We start from the raw sequence: 21,474 nt of genomic DNA on the forward strand, positions 1-21,474 counted from the left end.
TAGTTTTCAGTCTGTATATTATTATTAAAGTTGTTAACTTTAGACAAATAAAATTCAGCACAATTTCTTTGAGTAAAAGAGGTTTCATGTATCACTCATCAATGGACCCTCAGTTGAATGAATTTGCCTCTTGTCCTTTTCTACAAGTATCTTTGCATTCTTTGTGGAGACCCCAAATCTATGTAAATAGCCAATTTCTCTACATTATGTGCTATGTCTATTGATATTGAAGTGGTCTCAAAAGAGCTTCACCTCCTGCCTAATATAATGCATAATCTGTTTTAAGTACTACTGTTCATGTAGAAAATGGTTAGAAACTTAGCCATTTATACATGTGAATATATAATAGTTACTATGTAGCAAATATTTAAATGGTACTAGATGCATATAAAATATTTAAAATGTAAATAAATAATATTTCTTTTCATTCTATTTATATTTTAAGTTCATGGGTGTTATCTCTATATGTCTGTATACCATGTACATGCTGTGTCATTGAAACCATACGAAGGTACTAAATCCCTGAGACCAGAGTTAGAGATCCTTGTGAACTTCCATAAGAGTACTGAAAACCAAACATGGATCCCACCCCCTTACGAAGAACACTCAGTGCACTTAATGACGGAAGCAGCTCTTTGATTTCCAATATATCTTTTGATTAGATACTCTCTGTATTTACATTTCAAATGTTATCCCCTTTCCCTCCCCGCTCTCTTCCCCCTCTCCCTCTACATTTCTCCATGAGTGTACACCACCCAATCACTCTCTCCACCTCAGTGCCTTGGCATTCCCCTACATTGGGAAAACATGTTCTCACTAGTCTAAGTGCCTCTTCTCAAATTGATGAAAGACACTCCTATCCTCTGCTTCATATGCAGCTGGAGCAATAGATTTCTCCACATGTGCTCAATGGCTCACAATTTAGTCCATGGAAGTTGTGGAGGGTTTGGTTGGTTGATAATGTTGTTCTTCCCATAGGGTTGCAAACCCTTTCAGCTCCTTAGGTCCTTTCTCTAGCACCTTCATTAGGATCCCCATGTTCAATCCAATAGTGTGTTGCAAACATGCTCATCTGTATCTGTGTGAACCTGGCAGAGTTCCTGAGGAGGCATCTCTATCTGGTTCCTGCCATTAAGTACTTCTTGGCATCAGCAATAGTTCTTGGGTTTGATGGCTGCATATGGGGTGAATCCCAAGGTAAGCAACCTCTGCATGATATTTTCTTCAATCCTTGCTCCTCTATTTGACCTTGTATTTCATCCTGTGAGTGTTTATTCTCCCTTATAAGAAAGATTGAGGCATTCATATTTTGGCCTTCCTTTTTTTGAGATTCATAAGGTCTGTGAATTTTTTCAGGGGGTATTCAAAACTTTCTGGGTCTATTATCTACTTATCAGTGACTGCATATCATGTGTGTTCTTTTGTGACTGGGTTACCTCATTCTGGATGAACGGTTCTAGTTCCATTCATTTGCCTAGGAATTTCATACAGTCATTGTTTCTAAGACCTGAGCAGTACTCCATTGTGTAAATGTACCACAATTTTTTTTATCTATTTTTCTGTTGAAGTACATCTGAATTCTTTCCAGATTCTGTCTATTATAAAGAAAGATGCTGTGAACTTGGTAGAGCATGTGTTCTTGTTATATGTTGGAGATTCTTTTTGCTATAAGCACAGGAATGGAATAGCTGGGTCTTCAGGTACTATGTCTAATTTTCTGAGGAACTGCCAGACAGATTTGCAGAGTGGAAGCATCAGTTTACATTTCAACCAACAATGGATGAGTGTTTTTCTTTCTCTACATGCTTGCCAGCATCTGCTGTCATATGAGTTTTTGATTTTAGGCATTCTGACTAGTGTGAGGTGGAATTCTAGGGTTGTTTTGATTTGCATTTCCATGATAACTAGGGGTGTTAAGCATTTCTTTAGGTGCTTCTCAGCCATTTTATATTGATCAATTGAGAATTTTTGTTTAGCACTATACCCCATTTTTAATAGAATTGTTTGATTTTCTGGAATCTAATTTCTTGAATTCTTTATATGAATTGGATATTAGCCTTCTATCAGGCGTAAGATTGGTAAACATCCCTTCCCAATCTGTTGGTTGCCATTTTGTCCTCTTGAAAGTATTCTTAGACTTACAGAAACTTTGCAGTTTCGTGAGGCTCTACTTGTTGATTCTTGATCTTTGAGCATAAGCCATTGTTGTTCTGTTCAGGGAATGTCCCTATGTGCCTATGTGTTCTAAGCTCTTTCCTACTTTCTCTTCTAATAGTTTCAGTGTACCTGGTTTTATGTGAAGGTCTTTATTCCACTTGAACTTGAGCTTTGTACAAGGGGATAGGAAAAGATTGATTCGCTTTCTTCTGAATGTTGACTGTCCATTGAATCAGCACCATATGTTCAAGAGGCTGTCTTTTTCCATTGAAAGACCAAGTGACCTTAGGTGTGTGGGTTCATTTCTGGGTCCTCAATGCTGCTCCATTGATCTACCTGGCTATTTCTGTACCAATACCATGCTGTTTTTATCACAATTTCTTGGTAATATAGCTTGAGATCAGGGATGGTGATTCCCCCAAAAGTGGTTTTGCTTTTGAGAATAGATTTTGCTATTCTAGGTTTCTTGCTTTTCCAGATGAATTTGCAAATTGTTTTTTCCAATTCTTATTACAGGGAAACAGAACCAAACAGATAAAGAAACTTAAAACAGAAATAGAAACAATAAAGAAAACACAAAAAATAGACAACCCTGGAGATGGAAAATCAAAAAATGGAATAACCATTCTAATATCAAATAAAGTAGGTTTTCAACCAAAAGTTATCAAAAAAGATAAGGAAGGACACTTTTTACTCATTATGGGAAAAATCAGTCAAGATGAATCCTCAAACTGGAACATCTATGTTTCAAATACAAGAGCACCCACATTCATAAAAGAAACCTTATTAAGCTCAAAACATACATTGCAGCACACACAATAATAGTGGGAGACTTCAACACCCCACTCTCATCAATGGACATATCATGGAAGCAGATACGAACAGAGACACAGCAAAACTAAAGGAGGTTATAAACCAATTGGAAATAACAAACATCTACAGAACATTTTATACTAAAACAAAAAAATATGCCATCTTCTGAGTACCTCACAGCACTTTTTCAAAAAATGGACCATATACTCTGTCACAAAACAGGCATCAACAGATATGAGAATATTGAAATACTCCAATGCATTTTATAAGATCACTATGGACTAAGGCTTGTTTTAAATAACAACAAAGACAACAAAAAGCCCACATAAACATGGAAATGAACAATGATCTACTTAATAATACTTTGGTTTGACCCTAAGTAAGTAAATAAAAGATCTGTATGACAAGAACTTCAAATCTCCAAAGAAGGAAATTGAAGAAAATCTCAGAAGATGGAAAGATCTCTGATGCTTACGGATTTAAAGGATCAACATTGTAAAAATGGCCATTTACCAAAAGCGATCTACATATTCAATGCAATCCCCATGGAAATTCCAACTCAGTTCTTCATAAAATTGGGAAGAGCAAATTGCAAATTCATCTGGAATAACAAAAAAACCCAGAATAATGACATCTTTTCTCAACAACAAGAAAATTTATGCAAGAATCACTATCCCTGACCTCAAACTATATTACAAAGCAATTGTGATAAAATCTGCATGGTATTGGTACAAAGATAGAAGGTATATCAATGGAACAGAATATAAAATCTAGAATTGAACTCTCACACATATGTTCACTTCATCTTTGACAAAAGAGCTGAAAACATTCAATGGGAAAAGGACAACCTCATCAACAAATGGTGTTGGTTCAACTAGCAGTTATTATCCAGAAAGATGGAAACAGACATTTTTTATCTCTTTGTACAAAGCCCAAATGCAAGTGGATCAAATATCTCCATGTAAAACAAAATATACTGAAACTATTAGAAGAAAAGTGGGGAAAAGCCTAGAACACATAGGCACAGGGGATAATTTCCTGAACAGAACACCAATGGCTTATGCTCTAAGAACAAGAATAGATAAATGGGTCTTCATGAGCTTGAAAGTTTCTCTATGACTAAGGACACTGTTGAGAAAACAAAATGTCAGCCAACACACAGGGAAAGGATCTTTACCAACCCCACAACTGATAGAGGTCTAATATCCAATATATACAAAAAACACAAGAAGTTTGACTTTAAAGAATCATACAATCCTATTTAAAAACAGAGCACAGAGATAAAGAATTCTCAAATGAGGAATATAGAATGGCTGAGAATCACCAAATGAAATGTTCAACATCCTTTGCCATCAGGAAAAAACAAATCAAATCAACCCTGAGATTCCACCTCATACCAGTAGGAATGGCTAAAATCAAAAACTCAGATGACAGCAGATGCTGGTGAGGATGTGGAGAAAGTGGAACATTTCTCCACTGTTGGTGGGATTGTAAGCTGGGACAACCACTCTGGAAATCAGTCTGGCGGTTCCTCAAAACATTGGACATTGTACTACCTGAAGACCCAGTTATTTCACTTCTGGGCATATACCCTCAAAGATGCTCCAATATATAATAAGAACACTTGCTCCACCATGTTCATAGGAGCCTTATTTATAATAGCCAGAATCTCGAAAGAACACAGATGTACTTCTGTAGATGAATGAATACAGAAATTGTGGTAAATTTACACAGTGGAGTACTACTCAGCTATTAGAAACAAGGACTTACAAAATGTTTGGGCAAATGGATGGAACTAGAGAATTTCATCCTGAGAGAGGTAACCCAGTTACAAAAGCACAGACATAGTATTCAGTCAGTGAAAATTGGATACTAGCCCTAGAAATCTCTGAATACTGAAGAAACCACTCACAGACCATTGAATCTCAGAAAGAAAGATCAAAATGTTTCAGTCATTCTTAGAAAAAAAATATGTGTATAGCACCATCTCAGAATATGATACACCTAAACCTTAAATCATTAATAATTCAGGAGCTAAGAATACAGTTTTGTGGCAATCCTTAGTATTTTAAATTCATTGTTTAATCATTACAAACCAATAAAACTTTGGCTATTTCCATGTTACCTTTTGTTTTATATGTACATTATGCTCATTGTAAATAGTAAGTTTTCAATGTATACTATCAAACCTTTAAAAAAATCAAATACTGACAAAAATACATTCATATGTTTTTTTATGCAAAAATGCTTTTAAAATTTGTACATTTATCTCTGTTTTCTAAAATAAAGGTGTTCAGTTTTAAAAATAAAAAATAAACATTGTACCTATCTGTGTTGAAAAATTAAGAGTAGAATATATCTAATATATATATATATTAGATATATTATATATATATACATATGTATAGCTAGTACATGTTTAATGCCCTTCAATAAGATAGGTAATAGAAATGAGATATAAATCTGTTTAATTGACCAAATTACTATGGCTCACAAGAGGATGTGTTCATTAGGAAGCTTAAGCTCTGTCTCGGCTACTTAACTGAAGAAGCAATTCACTTTGATGGCTGTGGTTGGGGTGGGGGTTTCTCATAGTTTAACTGCATTTTTCAGGGTTTTAGACAAGTAGATGCTGCTGTATCAGTGTTGGTAAATGTCATAATATTTTCTCCTAAGTATTTAGCGGAAGAGCTAAGGGGATATTAACTGAAAGCCTCATAATCAAGTATGTTCAGAGATTTGCTGGGTGTTTGTTGCAGTGCATTGATATTACACAGGGAGGTTTCCAAGGAAGTAAATTTTTTGTGTACATAAAGATGCTTTAGTCCTTCTTAGAAGTGGGAAAAAATATTCTCAGCAGGAAATACTAACACAATTTAGAGCAGAGACTGAATGGTGTCCTTAATGGAGGAGTTCGAGAAAGAATTGAAGGAGGTGAAGGGGTTTGCAACACCAACAAAGAGAACAATACCTACCAACCAGAGCCTCCAGGAACTAAACCACAAATCAAACAATACATATGGATGGACCCATGGCTCCAGCTGCTCATGTAGCAGAGGGTGGCCTTGTTGGGCATCAATGGAAGGAGAAGCCCTTGGTTCTGCCAAAGCTAGATGTCCCAGTGGATGGAAATGTCAGGGTAGGCAGCAGGATGTGTGGGTGAACACCCTCATAGAAGCAGATGAGGGTATGGAAAGGAATCCTGGAAAGAGAATAACATTTCAAATGTAAATAAAAATATATCCAATTAAAAAAGAATATTAAGGAGGGGTGTGATATCTGGTATAAATTTAGAAGGAGAAGCTGAGAGAAGAAATATGAGACCTTTTTCTTTTACTTCTATTTGTGGCAGTACATAGTGGCATAAGGACAGCTGGCCATTTGACACTGAGACACGATGTCATCAACAAATGTACTGAATCATGTTGCTAGCTCTCTTGTGACAAATGCTGCTTGAAGACTTCAGGTTGGACACTCCTGCCTCAGAAGGTAGAAGAGAAGTCATATTATTCCACTTACTTTATAGAAATAATTTTGCCTGTGAACTAGAGAAGAGATCGATGGTGAGGACAGACCCACCGTGGTGTGGGTTACTCTACACTGCATTGAATAGCCTGTCTTCTCTGAAACATCTCATTGGAATTTCCTATTCCATCCCCACTCTAACATATCCCTTAACTACTTTATATGTTCAAGCATTATCTATAGTATTTCTCACCTTAAAGTTATATTTTATCTTTTAAATCACTTAGAAAAAGCACTTGTGTCTGTAAACACCATTTGGTTGTCAGCCATCCTTAAACTATTAAAACAAAATTTACACTGTATCATTATACACAATGTTGGTATGATTTCAATTCTATAAAAGGATATATAAAGATCATATCATTGCACAATTTTATTTTAAAAACTTTCATATGCATTTTGATATTTCATGGGTCATGTAATATGTTCCTTTTGTACTTGTAGAGAATAATACTAGTTTTTTTCTTGCTTTATTGCAAAAAACAAAAGAGAAAGTTTAGTGGCAATAACAACGATCTATAACATATAAAATCTAAAACATCTGTTTTATGGTTATATATATAAACTGTTTGCCATTCCTTGCTTTAGAGACATGGAATGTGACTATTAGCAGGTAGATAATGAATTTGATTGAGATATTTTTCCTCCAACTGCATTTTCTTAGATAGGTTCACATGTGGAGTTTAGGGAAGACCAGTTAAACAAGGGTTATTTTATTACCATGTCAATGAATAAAGGGAAACAGTTCAAGGTAACTGAAGATTGATATTAGTGTGACTGTATTATTATAGTGAAACATAGCAAGCAGGATGAGGTTAGCACATAGTTAACAGGATGTGGGTTATATGGCTGTAACTTGAATGGTATGAGAGCAATCAGCATTTCTTTGGCTTCAGTATAGTAAATAACCTCAAAATGTGAATGCAACGTGAAACAAAGTGCCTAAAATTATCTTATGTATGGTTGGCAATGTTTAGAAATGATAAGTTTTAGAGATTTGTGTAGCTAGGTTGGAGTAAGGCTAAACTATTGTAAAAGAAATGTTACTCCTTTTTCTGTACTATGTGTCAAGGTCTTATTAACACTAGAACCCTTGGCTTGGCTCAGCAAGAACATCTTTTCTTTTACTTGAAGCATGAGACTTACATTTTCATAAATAGAGATGGAGCCTACTTAGAAGTGTCTGAAAGCTACCTGGTGATTCAAGGATATGAGAAAAAGAACAGTACAAATCTAAGTGAAAAAAATTTCTTAAAATCAACTGCCAATTTTTACAAGTAACACAATATTGAATTTAAAAAAAGATGTTTTTAAAATTAGTTGTATCTACTTTACATTCTAGGTGGTTTAGAAAACAAAATTATTTTACAGCCTTAATAGCGTTTTAAGGAAAATTACTGCCTTAATAAGCTTCATTCACATGGTGAGAACACTCAGTTCTCCATTCAAAATGTTATTGTATTTGATTTCAAAGGCTCGGTATCATCATATTAAAAATAAAGCTTTAAAGGTTGATGATGAATATAGTAATCATTTTCCACAGTGGAGCTATAAAAATGTAGATGTAGATTATAATTGTAATGGTGAATAAGCCTGAATTGTGTTTGCTGGGTATTCAGAAGAAGAACTCTAAACTCAAACAAACCAGTAGCCTTCCTCTACTCAAAGGACAAACATGCGGAGAAAGAAATTAGTGAAAAGATATCCTTCACATTAGTCATAAACAATATGAAATACCTTGGTGTGGCTCTAAGCAAGTGAAGGACCTGTATGACATGAACATCAAAGTTCTGAAGAGGAAATTGAGGAAGATCTCAGAAGATGAAAAGATCTCCCATGCTTATGGATTGGAAGGATCAACATTGTAAAAATGGCCATCTTACCAAAAGCAATCTACAGATTCAGTGTGGTCCCCATCAAAATTCCAATTCAATTCTTCATAGAGTTTAAAAGAGCAATTTGCAAATTCATCTGGAAAAAAAAAACCTAGAATATCGAAATCTTTCCTCAACAACAAGCAAACATCTGCAGGAATCACCATCCCTGACTTCAAGCAATATTACAAGGCAATTGTGTTAAAAACCACATGGTACTGGTACAGAGATAGGCAGGTTGATCAATTGAACAGAATAGAAGATCCAGAAATGAACCCTCACACCTATGGTCACTTGATTTTTGACAAAGGAGCTGAAAATATTCAATGGGAAAAAAAAGCCCCTTCAACACATGCTGTTGGCTCAACTGGCACTTAGCACGTAGAAGAATAAAAATAGACCCTTTCTTATTTCCTTGTACAAAGCTGAAGTGTAAGTGGATCAAAGACCTCCACATTAAACCAGGTAAACTGAAACTATTAGAAGAGAAAGTAGGGAAAACCTTAGAACACATAGGCACAGGGGAAATTTTTCAGAACAGAATACCAATGGCTTGTGCTCTAAGGGACTTAATGAAATTGCAAAGTTTCTGTAAGGCTGAAGACACTGTCAAGAAAACAAAACTGCAGCCAACAGATTGAGAAAAGATCTTTACCAACCCTACATCTGATAGAGATCTAATATCCAATGTATACAAAGAACTCAAGAAGTTAGACACCAGAGAATCAAACAATCCTATTAAAAAACGAGGAACAGAGCTAAATAAAAAATTCTCGATTGAGAAATATCAAATGGCTGAGAAGCATCTAAGGAAGTACTCAACATCATTAGCCATCGGGGAGATGCAAATCCAAACAACCCTGATAATCCACCTCACACCAGTCAGAATTGCTAAGAACAAAATTTCAGATGACAGCAGATGCTGGTGAGACTGCAGAGAAAGAGGAACACTTCTCCACTGTTGGTGGGGTTGTAAACTAGTACAACCACTCTGGAAATCAGTCTGGCCGTTCCTCAGAAAATTGGACATAGTTCTACCTGAAGACCCATTTATTCCACGTCTGGGCATATACCCCAGAGAAGCTCCAACAGAAAATAAGGGCACATCCACCATATATCAAAAAAGAACCTCACAGGTTTTTTTTTGTACATGTCAAGGCCTTTTCAGCCAGAATATTTAACTCATTTATTAATAATTTATTATTTTCCTCTTAAATTTTCTTTTAGTTTTAAAGAATAGCAAAATTCTTGAACAAAGATATAAAATTAAAGTTTATGTTTATGCTAAGAAATTAATAATATATGCTGATAATGGCCAATTATATTTGAATGAGTTGAATTTTATGCATTTTTATAGTAATTTAAAATATCTGAATTGTTTTTAAAATACGTTAAAGTGTTTCTCTATGATACTATAGTATAAATAAAATTTCATTAATGTGATTTAAAGCTATACATTTGCGTAAAATAAATATACTTAAAACTTTAGCTTATTAAGACAAAAATACTTTGTCAGAAATTATTTTCTAACTTTTATATAAATACATATTATAAATTTAACGAAAAGATAGCCTATACATATTATATTACTAAAACTAGTAATTTTCTTAGGACTAAAATCAACTATATGTTGATATTTTTAAAGATATGCTTTTCAGGTTTTCTTATAAAAAGTACAAGGATGCTCATTTATAAAATAAACTACAATAACAACTAGTTAAAAAGTGGGGCCTTGAGATCACATAGAAATTACTGCATAGGCAGTCCTTCCTTTTATGAAGTTTGTCTTTAGTTATTCATATTCAACTGTGGTCCAAATAATACTGAAGATTTTTCAGAGACACATAAATTTTTTTATAAGTAGTGTGATGATCTGCATTCTAATTTGAAACACATGTTTGTTGAATGTATCCATCATGTACATTCTACCCATTGGTCCAGTGTATCCACAGTATTGCCTATTTTTCCAATGTATCTAAGGTGTATATCCTACCCATCCATCCAGTATATCCACCGTGTACATATAACCTTTTGGTCCAGTGTGAGCACAATATAGGTACTGCCCATTTGTCTGGTAAAATGACAATCTACATATGACCCATTTGTCCAATATATCCACAGTGCACATAGTACACACTTGTCTAGTAAATCTACAATGTACATACTACCAATGTGTCCACTAAATTAACAGGGTATATAATACCAATTATACAGCAGTTGATAAAGAAGGAGGGGGAACAGAGCCAGAGATATGAGGCAAAAGATATAAATTACATTTTAAGTAATATATATTGCTATAGCCTTCTATTTTACTTTTGTTGTTCCTAATATTTTACTGTACATAGCAGTATGATAGATATGTGTATATGAATTAAAATGTATATAAGGCTCCATAATCTACAGTTTCAAAATATCCATTGGAAATCTTAGAACAGATTTCCCCAAGGGATAAAGTAGGAACAGTATATTATGAAAGTTCTGTCCATGTTGATATTTGTAAAAACAATTAATATTACTGCTATACTGAAATTAATATAGTCTGGAAGATATAGAATTCTAAGTACATTTAGTAGAATTCATGGAGGAATGACTTCCATTATTTTCACTGTAATTAATATACTCATAGAGATGTACTCTCAATGTTGCATGCATTGTTAATGAACGTTCAAGAACGTTTCCTGTTGCAATGGGAAGCAATGCATGAGTAAAGATGATAATTCCCCACACCTTATAGAAGTTAACTGATGACTGTAATCAGACCATTTCTATGTCGCTTTTTCTACAGAAAAAGAACAGCTTAGATCTAAAACAAACATTCTAGAAACTCCTTTCTATTTTATTGCTCTCACCTTGATATTTTAGAAGCAAATCAAGAAATCAGTTCTTGTTTTTGAATTACATTAGTCTTTCTTTTTGTTTTCTCTCTGAGTCTGATAAACCCTAGAGAAAGCATAAAGAATAGAAATTGGGCAAGAAAATAAAGAGAAGAAATTGAACAAACATTTTTCATCCCCAAAGGCTTCATGAATCGACTGTTCCTAAGTTTTTTTTTACTCTTCATTGGATGCTCACACACACAATTTTGAGAATCACACTGCACGGAAAAGACTGCACACACAAGAGGAGCAATGACCAAGACAAACAAAAGCCACTGCGGAAACCAATAATAAGTACACAAAGTACACAAGTGTATTTATTACATTTTGCAAGCACTTTGTTCTACATTTCAAAAACGCCACCATCAAGCTGTTGGCACATTTATGTACAAAACAGATTACTTGTAATGCCTGCTACAAAGCACTCCATGAAAATACAAACTCTAATACCAGAAATAAAAGCCAAAATGTCAACATCATTACATAAATTTAAAAGACGGTTTTAAAAGGCATCACACACTGTAGACACAGAACTGAAACGCTATAATATAGAATTTAAAGAAGCCCATTAATACTTTTGCTGAATATCTTTAATACTGCATATATCAGAAAAACATTGAACCATTAAGATAATCTAAGTGTTAAAAAAAAGCAAACAGACCCCCAAATTAATATTACAGAATGCATAATCATGCCACAGTTAACGCTAGTAATACCCCCTACATACTACAAGAACTTGTAAAATTACTGATGATGCATGACTAGTAGTTGTACAAAGATTGTTTCACTCAATAAATTTTATTGGGAATGCACTTACACTGAAGGAGGATTTCACAATGGTCAAATCAGTGCACAATACTACCTAGGTTTATACACTGACAAAATTTCTTGTCAGGCTATATCGTTATTTAAATGACACTTCACAGCATTCTTGTAGCATTAGAAATAATCAAAAGAGAGTCGAGGTTAAAACAAACACGAAATTTGGTCCATTAATACTGATTGTTTTCCTTTTAAAATTTGTCTGATATAGGTACTTTTTATAAATGAATATGAATGAACATTTGGTTAAAATGACTTACTTGAAATGAAAACACAAAATATATCACTACACTCCCAAACAATACATTCTCAAGTGGCCCCCGACCACCCTTTAGAAAACACTACAGGTAAACCAACATAGATTGGAAGGCTGCAAGCAAAGCTATTATATTAATGGAAGTCTTTTCAAATATATCATACACATTTTAAGAAATAGCTTACAGAGGTGCAATCCATTAAAAGTTTTTAAGTGGGTAAAACAAGTCTTGAGGGTTTAGTGTGCTTATGTTTAAGATACCACCTTCATAAAGGTAATTAATTTTCCACATTAGCATATTAAAAGACCCAATCCAGCCACTGCATAAGTCACAAGAATATCACTCTCCAACAGTCCACAGTAATTATTTCCATGATAAGTGTTTCTATACTAAACTTTAAAAGGTAAGCCTGGTGTCACAATCTTAGAAAGGCAACTGGCCATGCATTAGCATTACTGTTTCTACATGCTCACAACATAAACATGAGTAATCAGAGAAATACCTTTTAAGTACATCAAGAAAAAAAAAATACAATGTTAACAAAGATAAGAAGCACTTTTTTTAACCTACCCTTATAAATTTAGAAATTGCACCTTAGATTGATGAAAACATTAACCATTGTCAGTAGCCATGTGGCCACTGATCTTCAGACTAGATTCCCATGTCAAGAAGAGTTATCATGATACCATCTCTGTCTCTTGTTCATAATGTACAATGGTCCCTTTGACGGTTACCTGTAGTTAAACTAGTTACTGAAATCAAAACTAAAAAGTATAAAAAGCTATTTTCTCTTTTAAAACATAAGAAACAATGCAAAAAGGGTTATGTGTGATATGTGGGAGGTGATTAAAAATCAAACAGGTATTTGCATTTGACAATGTTAATATCTTTGATCTTACAGAATAACTAAATCAGTTTGAGAGTTAAAAAAAAAGAGTGAATAGGAGCTTGTAGAAGAGATTTGGTCATTCCAATTTAACAAATTAGGAGATCAAATGCTAAACAGCAAAGAGTTATTCTCAGGTGATTCATTAGTCACCCTACATATCTTTGATGAGAAGCACTCTCATTTTGCTTTTCACAGGTTGGATGGTTGGATGGCCCTTAATTAAACACCAATGCATTCAAATGGTAAGGAACAATGAAACTGATTTATGTGTACGCATTGAGCCGCTCTTTGGAGCGGGTGGAATGAATGTCATGAAGCTCTTGCTCCTCCTTTGACTTGATGTCTTCGTACTTCTGCATCCGGCAGGCATCTTTCACATAGGCCCAGTTGGCAGACAGAACCATAAGGTAGTGGACCTGATAGAGACAAAAAATCTTAATCTGGAAGTCTGTTCACTCTCAGTATATTGTTGTTGTGACAAAAGAAGTACCCCAGACTAAGTGTGCATATAGCAAAGGTTCACATGTTAAAACAGAAACAGTATTTGTGTAAGAAAAACACTGTGGCTATCATGTATTTCCCCAATAATTCAAGACTGAGGACCAATGCTTCTTAATGTTTCCTGGCTGTGGTATCATAATTTACCAAAAGACTAAGAACGCATGCTTCCTCTTCACATTCATGTATCTAAATGCATAAGCAGAAATATTCTCTTACACCTTTTGTGTTTTGAATTTATATTGTGATGAAAAGAATGTCCTCATAAACTCTAAAAAAAAACTTGTGTATTTAATTATCAAGATAATTGTTTGCAGAATTCATGTTCAATAGGTTCTGTTTAATACTGGGAATTATAATATAGAATTTATTTTGTCAGATGGATCTTCTGTATTAATATGTATTCACAATTTACAAGATAGTATATTAAAAATAAATCACATGAACCATGCCTTATAGTATAGACTTGTATTTGCAACTATTTAATGAGCTATAAAGGAAGCTATGACAGATTTCATGCCAGCACGGATAAGAGTTCAAGGTTAGATTTAGCACCTAACTTAGACCTTTCCTGCTTACTTAGTACTACAAGTTAATATGTCCTGTATTGAGCACTGCAGAATGAGAGGTTTCTGCATGATACAACTTAATGGGTATGTTCGATAAAAATTAATGGATAAGTTCATTAACATTAAGTTGTACTTTCTTTGACATTAAAATGTAGGAAGTTATTTTTAATAATCAAGAATATAACTGAAGAAAATTATTCTAACAACTTAGGAATAGAGGGAGAGTTATGGTTCGAATGAGAAAGCCCCCCCTTAGGTTATTATGTTTGAATAGTTGGTCTGATGAAACTCTGGGAAGGATTAGGAGGTGTGGCCTTGTTGAAGGAAGTATGTCACTAGGAGTGAGTTTAGAGATTTCCAAAGCCCCTGCTATTTGCAGTCTCTCTCTCTCTCCCTCTCTCCCCTGCTCCTTCCTTCTCCTCTTTTTCTGTGGCTATGAATCAGATGCAAGTTTTTAGCTACTGCTCTAATGCCATGCTTGTATGCCTGCTGCTACACTCCTATGGTAGTCATAGACTTTAACCTTATAGGAAGATGAGACCCCAAACTAAATGCTTTGTTTAATAAATTGCCTTGGTCATAGTGTTTTGTCATTTCCACAGAAATGTAACCAAGACCAGGGCATGGAAGGGATTTGAAGGAGGGTAACTGGAAGGGGCTGGAGGGAGGAACAGGATCAGAGAAGTAATATAATTCTCTAAAGCATCACAAGACATAAATCCAACTGACACTAGAAAAGATATACATAATAAAAACATTCTAAATAGTGAATAATATAATGTATTTATTTTGTTTTATAGCAAAATATTAATTAATTAGTTGTAATGTTGGTGGTCCATTCAAGGTCTTATGCATGCTAGGCAAGCGTTCTACAACTGAGTTATTCCTAACCACCTGCTTCTAATTTATTTTGACACTAAACTGTAGGAAGAAATAGAACCTGCTTTGTTATTTTTAGAACATACTTTTTCCTTTGAAAGTTTACATATTGTTTACTCTAAGCTGAAAGTCACTTAAGAGGAAGTACCGTGGAGGATATTCCTGCATGCTATGCTCTTTCGGCAGGAAAGCTGAAGCACTGTCAGTGGGTGTGGATCAAAAAAGCTTTCAAATGCTTCATTCTATGTAGAATTTTCATTATATAATTCTACAGTAGCTCTGAATTTTAGAATAACACTGACCAGAAAGAATTGACCTCAAAAGAATGTTTCACATTTTAACACAATCTTGTATACTCTTTCTATTCAAAATAAAATTTTATGTAGCCAGTGAGATGGCTCAGTGAGAAAACAAAATAAAACAATACTACAGCCTGGGACTCAAGTTCAAATCCTGTGAACCACATGGGTCAAAAAGAGAAAACATTCCCCTAAAGTATCTTCTCACCTTAATATGCACACTTTGGCATACCTGCTGCCTGCCCCCCCATAAAAAAAACCTAATGAATATATTTGTAAAAACATTTCTGTTTAAAAATCAGATTTATTTTTATTTTATATGTATGAGTAAACACATGTTAGCATGCATGTGCTCCATGAGAGGTCAGGAGATGGTGTCAAATGGCCCACTTTAAGCTGCCTTGTAGATGCTGGGAATTGAACCCAGTTCCTCTACAAGAGCAACCAGTGATCTTAACAACAGATTCGCATCCCCAGCTCCCTCTCTTGCTTTACTGATAGTACCATATTATATAGAACATGTGTGAGAAACAAGTTATGCATTTAAGCAAGTTGCATTACAGTTCAAACTGCTAAGTCAATCACTGAGCTGTGAGGTACTTACCATAGCAATAACTGCTGCCCCGGCTCCAGCAAGTGCCACAATGAACAAGTGGAAGGTCATGTTCAGCTGTATAAGACAAAACAGAACAAAACAAAACAACACACACAAATCAAAGTGAGCTGCTAATATAGAGAGGAGAGATTGTGGCCACCACTATTATTATATTATATGAAAGATTCAGTGTGTTCTTAATAAGAGTGAGCTCTTGACAACTGTATACTTCATTAACAATAGCATAAAATGACCCTTTACTTTTCAAATCATTTAAACCCAGACCACTGAACCATTTTACTATAATTTCATTTCAGTAATGAGATGCCTTTTAAAATTATGGATTTTAGTGATTTTATAAGAATATAGTTATATATCATTATAATTTTCATCCTTCATTAAGATAAGTTTCTAGAACACCTCAAGCATTTTTAATAACTTTATTTAAATATACAAAATAGCTTTTATACTTGGTCTTCAGTAGCCTGCATGAAACAACAACAAAATAATCTCTGATAGAAAAAGATCAAAATATATTTAATTATAATACATTTCTATTTTAAAAGTATATGTAAAGAATATACTCAAAATTTGACACAAGTATAGTGTAAAAATGCTCACCTCAGTAGATTCGCACATCCTCAGGAAATTCTCAGAGACAGTACAAATTTTCTTTTCCTCTCCAATTGTCACAATCCCTATATTATGTAGAAAACGATAGATTAGCATTTAAATGTCTGAAAGAGACTCAAGAGAAAACCATCTATCTGTTCACACCTCAGGAACTTTCATGTCAAATTGTGGTAAGCTGTGATGGAAAAGTTATTACTGTCCATGGAAACCATGCCTAGAATTATGAATGAGATACAAAACTAATCCAGGAATTTAAACTTTTTTTTTCTTCTTAACTAAATTGATCCACTGGGCTGTTTAAATTACATTAGAGCTAGTTTATTGTTTGGGTTCACTGATGTAATGAGCCAACTTTGGAAGTATCACAACTATTTTTGTGATTATGCCCCAGGCAGGAGTTAAAAGAAGTTGCTACTTAATTCATGCCAGTGCTTGCCTTTTGACCTATGAATGGACTGCGTTCGGATCACCTAATGTAACCATCACAAACACTAACATCTCTAGACTGCAAACCATCTTTAGTTTGGAATCTGTGAAATTTAGCCCTGCTGTGCTGCAGCAAGCTCCTAGGGAAATAGCTCTGTCATAGATTGTTCACTTTGCAAGCTCAATGACCTGAGTTTGATCTACCTGATCCATATTAGAAAAAGTCTTGGTATGCTGACACTGAGAAGGTAGAGACCTGGGGCACACAGGCAGGTTAGTGTGACCTGCTTTTGAGGTGTCAGAACTGTGAGTAAGCCAGTCTTTATGAAAATAAAAATAAAAAAGAGATGGGAGTATAGGAAAAAAACTAAAAATATGTCCCCCAAGGATGTTTACTAGCCTCCAGTACTATTCATATAGAAACAAACCTTCCCTACCTCCGCATTAGTAGTTAATAAGTATGGGCTTTTAATTTTTAAAAAGGTTGTTTATTGTGTATGATCTCTCTGTGTGACTGTGTGTACACTCACGTGCGTACATGGCACGTTGGGATCAGAGGAAATCATTGTGGCACTGGTTATATTTTCCTACCTTTCCATGGGTTCTGAGATAAAAATTATGGTGGTTAGCTTTTGTGGACAACCATCTACTTATGGAGTCATCCCACCTGCCCTTATTCCCTAACTTCAGATCTCCTTTTAGGGCATAGAAGTAGTTTTCATTCATGCTGCCTTTGGTCTGTTGTTTTTTGTTCATTCATTTGCTTGTTTTTACGTATATCCATGAAATAAGACATGATAAGTCACAGACATATTAGTCTCTAGTCTTTTAGCATGTGATGCCCCTTGCTTAGGCATAGTATGTGTATGTATATAGTCTTGTCTTTATTTTACTATTTTAATCAACTCAATAACTTCATATAATGCATTTGGATCATGTTCACCCCTCTGCTGTCACACCAAGAAGCACTACCCCCTGAACGTCATGTCCTCATTTCTTTTTTGAACTCAAATACAATTTGTGCTGCCCACCTACTTTTGGGAATGAAGGCATAACTGTCATGCAGACATCTACCAAGTTCCACACCCTTAAAGAAAACTTATTCCCACGCCATATGAAGCTCAAGAAAAACAAAGGACAAAATCTGAAAGCCTCAGGCCTTCTTAGAAAAAAAAATGTATAGCAACCTCTCAGAGTGTGGTACACCTAGACCTTAAATCATTAATAATCCAAGAGCTAAGAATATAGCCTTGTGGCAGTTTTGGGTATTCAAAGACCATTATACTTAATCTATACTCACCAAGAAAACTGACTTTTTCCATGTTACGTTCTGTCCTACATGTACTTCATGCTTATGGTAACTAGAGGGATTTCAATGCATGCTATCAAGCCTCTAAAAAATTAAGTACTAAAAATATTCATAAGAAGATGAATGGATACAAAAATTGTGGTACATATACACAATGGAATACTACTCAGCCACCAGAAACAATGACTTAACCAAATTCTTAAGAAAATGGCTGCATCTAGAGAACATCATCCTGAGTGAGATAACCCAGTCACAAAAGAACAGACATAATATGCAGTCACTGATATTGGGATGCTAACCCCAGAGGCTTGCACTCCCCCAGAAACAACTCACAGACTGTATGAAGTCCAAGAAATAAAAAAAAACAAAACAAAACAAAAAAATATTTACAAAACAAGAAAACTTTAACAATTTCCAAGTTACATTTTGTTTTACATGTACTTTAGCTCATTGTAACTATTAAGTTTTCAAGGCATACAATGAAACCTTGAAAAAAATCAAGTACTGACTAAAAAATATATTCATATAGTTTTATGTAAAAATTATGTTAAAATCTGAAAAAAAAGTACTGACAAAAATTGTATAATTTTAAGCAAAAAATGTTTAAAATCTGTACATTTATCTTTGCTTTGTAAAATAAAGTTGTAAAAAAAATAAAATATTCATATAGTGTTATGCCAAAATGCCTTTAAAATCTGTTTATGTATCCCTCTTTTTTTAAAAATAAAGTTGTACAAGAGAAAAAAAACATATATTAATAAAACTCGATATAAATTTTTAAAAAAGAAAAGAAAACTTACTTCTACTTTTACAGTGGCTTTAAATTTTAGCTAAGGGTTTAATTTCATTCTCAAACTTTTCCTTCACAATGTTATTCTGTCAGCCTTAAGCTTCCACAAGTATTGCACATGTTATTACAATTGCTGTGAGCTCATATATGTAGGTCTCCAGCTGTGTCTGGGAAACACAGCATTTCTGTAATAATGAACTGCCTCTGGCTCCTACAATCATTCTACTCCCAGAGGCTATATGATAAATACATGGCATTCAGGGATAAATGCTCTGTGGTTTCTTATTTTCTGTACATTGACCAGTTGTGGGTCTTTGAATTTATCTCTATTTAGGAAAATGAAGAGAACAACAGAGGTGCTAAACTACAAGTATTGCAATACTGTTTAAGATTTTGTATATATGAACTCACAGGAGCTGTAATGGCATATACAAAGCCTTCAGACTACCAAGCCAGACAACAAACCCACCATGATTAAAGGAAGGGCTCACAAAATACCGCTTTTAGCATCTATTAGTAAGTTTGAGCACTGCTGGAAGGAGAGTAAGGTGTTTGTTTAAATGTAGTTTCTGACAGGCCCCTCATTCCATAATAGCAGTACTTACTGGATTCACTGGGTCTTAAAATTTTTCATGTTGTCATAGCCATGAAGAATTTATGAACACATGCTCTATCGTGTTAGAGAAAACATGACAGCCTTGTAATCATGTACTACTTCTGTACCTTACAAACTTTCTGGAACTCACAGAAGTTGTGACAGTAACATCCTACACAAAACCTGCATAATCTCAATAAGAGAAAATCCAGACTTTGAAAGAGAAGCTAGGTGACAAGCCACATGCCTGTCTGAGAAGCTATTTCAACTAATATCTGTTGGCACAGGAAAGCCAGTTTAGGATATGGACCATGGTAGGTTGACCATACCCTACTAGACGGCCACACACACAGCAGTACATAATCAGCACAAAATGGAGCAGATGTGTTTAAACAAAACAAAGGCACTGATTTGGTTAGATAGGAAAGGGGGACGAATATGAGGGGAGTTGAGGAAAAAGGAGAATATGAGCAAAATTCATTGCATGAATTCCTCAAAGTGTTGTGTTTTAAAAGAGAACATGCAACATATGTAAGACCCTTGGGTTCAGTCTTTAAAATGTCAAGAAAAACAAGACAAGGATTACTTCCCTCCTGTTCCTCCTCCTCCCTTTGTCCTTTAACATCATTACTTTTAATGCAGCTTTCCTGTCTCATTTTAGAGCATAAAGAAGTATGTCTTCCTTGGATATCTCCACACTAGATTTCTCAATTGAGACAGTTAACCATGGATCAATGAAATAAGGACATGGATACCTGAGTACACTTAAAAGTGGGTTTTGAAATTAGGAAAAGGAGACCTGTTTTGACCTGGTATTCCCAGAAATTCCTATTTTAATTTATAGAAAGTTCTGAACTACATAGTCAGATATATTCATCTCTGAGGTAATGTACATATTGTTCTAAAGCCATTTACTGTATTTTAAAGGCAGCTATTTAAGGTGAATTTTCCTTTGAGGCCCACTATCTACTTACCAAACTGACGAAGGTCCAAGCAGAGATTTGCTCCCTCCACCAGCGTGGTATTCCGGCAGATGGTCCACACGTTGAAATACATGTACACTGGCAGGGAGGTGAAAGCTGTGACTCCCAGCCAGGCCAACATAAAGAGGTATGTCAGCATGATAAACTGCAGCAGGGGAAAGATAGAGAGAGGAAACGTGTAAACTACTGCAAAACAGACTGAGAGCAGTCTCAGTCTTCAAAACACACGCTGCTATAACCATGCTGCATAGATGTTCAAAAGAACACTATTAGAAATTATAATATGAGAATTTGAGATTTCCCTCACAAATACTTCATGCAAATTGAGATGTAAAAAGACATATGGCCCTTCTTATCAACAAATTGTTTCTTCCTGGTTTATTGTTCAGTACAGTAATAGATGAATCTTATAGTGTTTGGTGACATGACAATTCCTGAAGCTTTGTTTGCCTGTCACCTCATCTCTTTCATAAAAGTATTGAAAATATCTGCTAAGCTTTCAGAGCATGTGCTGAAGGGCAAAGTGTCTTCAACCCTAACGCCACTGTACTTCCTGCAACACTGCACATTTCCTCCTGACATAGTTCAAATATGAAATAGAAAGATCTATTTTCTTAATTTTAATAAAACATTAGACATCATGATTATGTACTCGGGTGTGAGTTTGGGGCAGTGCATGCTGCAA

General features: G+C 34.8%; 1 protein-coding gene across 1 annotated transcript in view; it reads right to left on the bottom strand.

Moving 5' to 3' along the window:
• Positions 1–13,476: 13,476 nt before the first annotated feature.
• Positions 13,477–21,474, bottom strand: part of GPM6A (glycoprotein M6A) — a gene marked incomplete at both ends in the record, with an annotated part of 97,850 nt that continues 89,852 nt past the window's right edge. Inside the window, 4 exons of the mRNA XM_080929088.1 lie at positions 13,477–13,629; positions 16,063–16,128; positions 16,675–16,751; positions 20,781–20,934. Coding sequence (XP_080785214.1) covers positions 13,477–13,629; positions 16,063–16,128; positions 16,675–16,751; positions 20,781–20,934 — 450 coding nt within the window. The remainder of the gene's footprint in view (positions 13,630–16,062; positions 16,129–16,674; positions 16,752–20,780; positions 20,935–21,474) is intronic.

The sequence above is a fragment of the Micromys minutus genome (genome assembly GCF_963924665.1).
Source record: "Micromys minutus genome assembly, chromosome: 14".
Classification (NCBI taxonomy): Eukaryota; Metazoa; Chordata; class Mammalia; order Rodentia; family Muridae; genus Micromys; species Micromys minutus.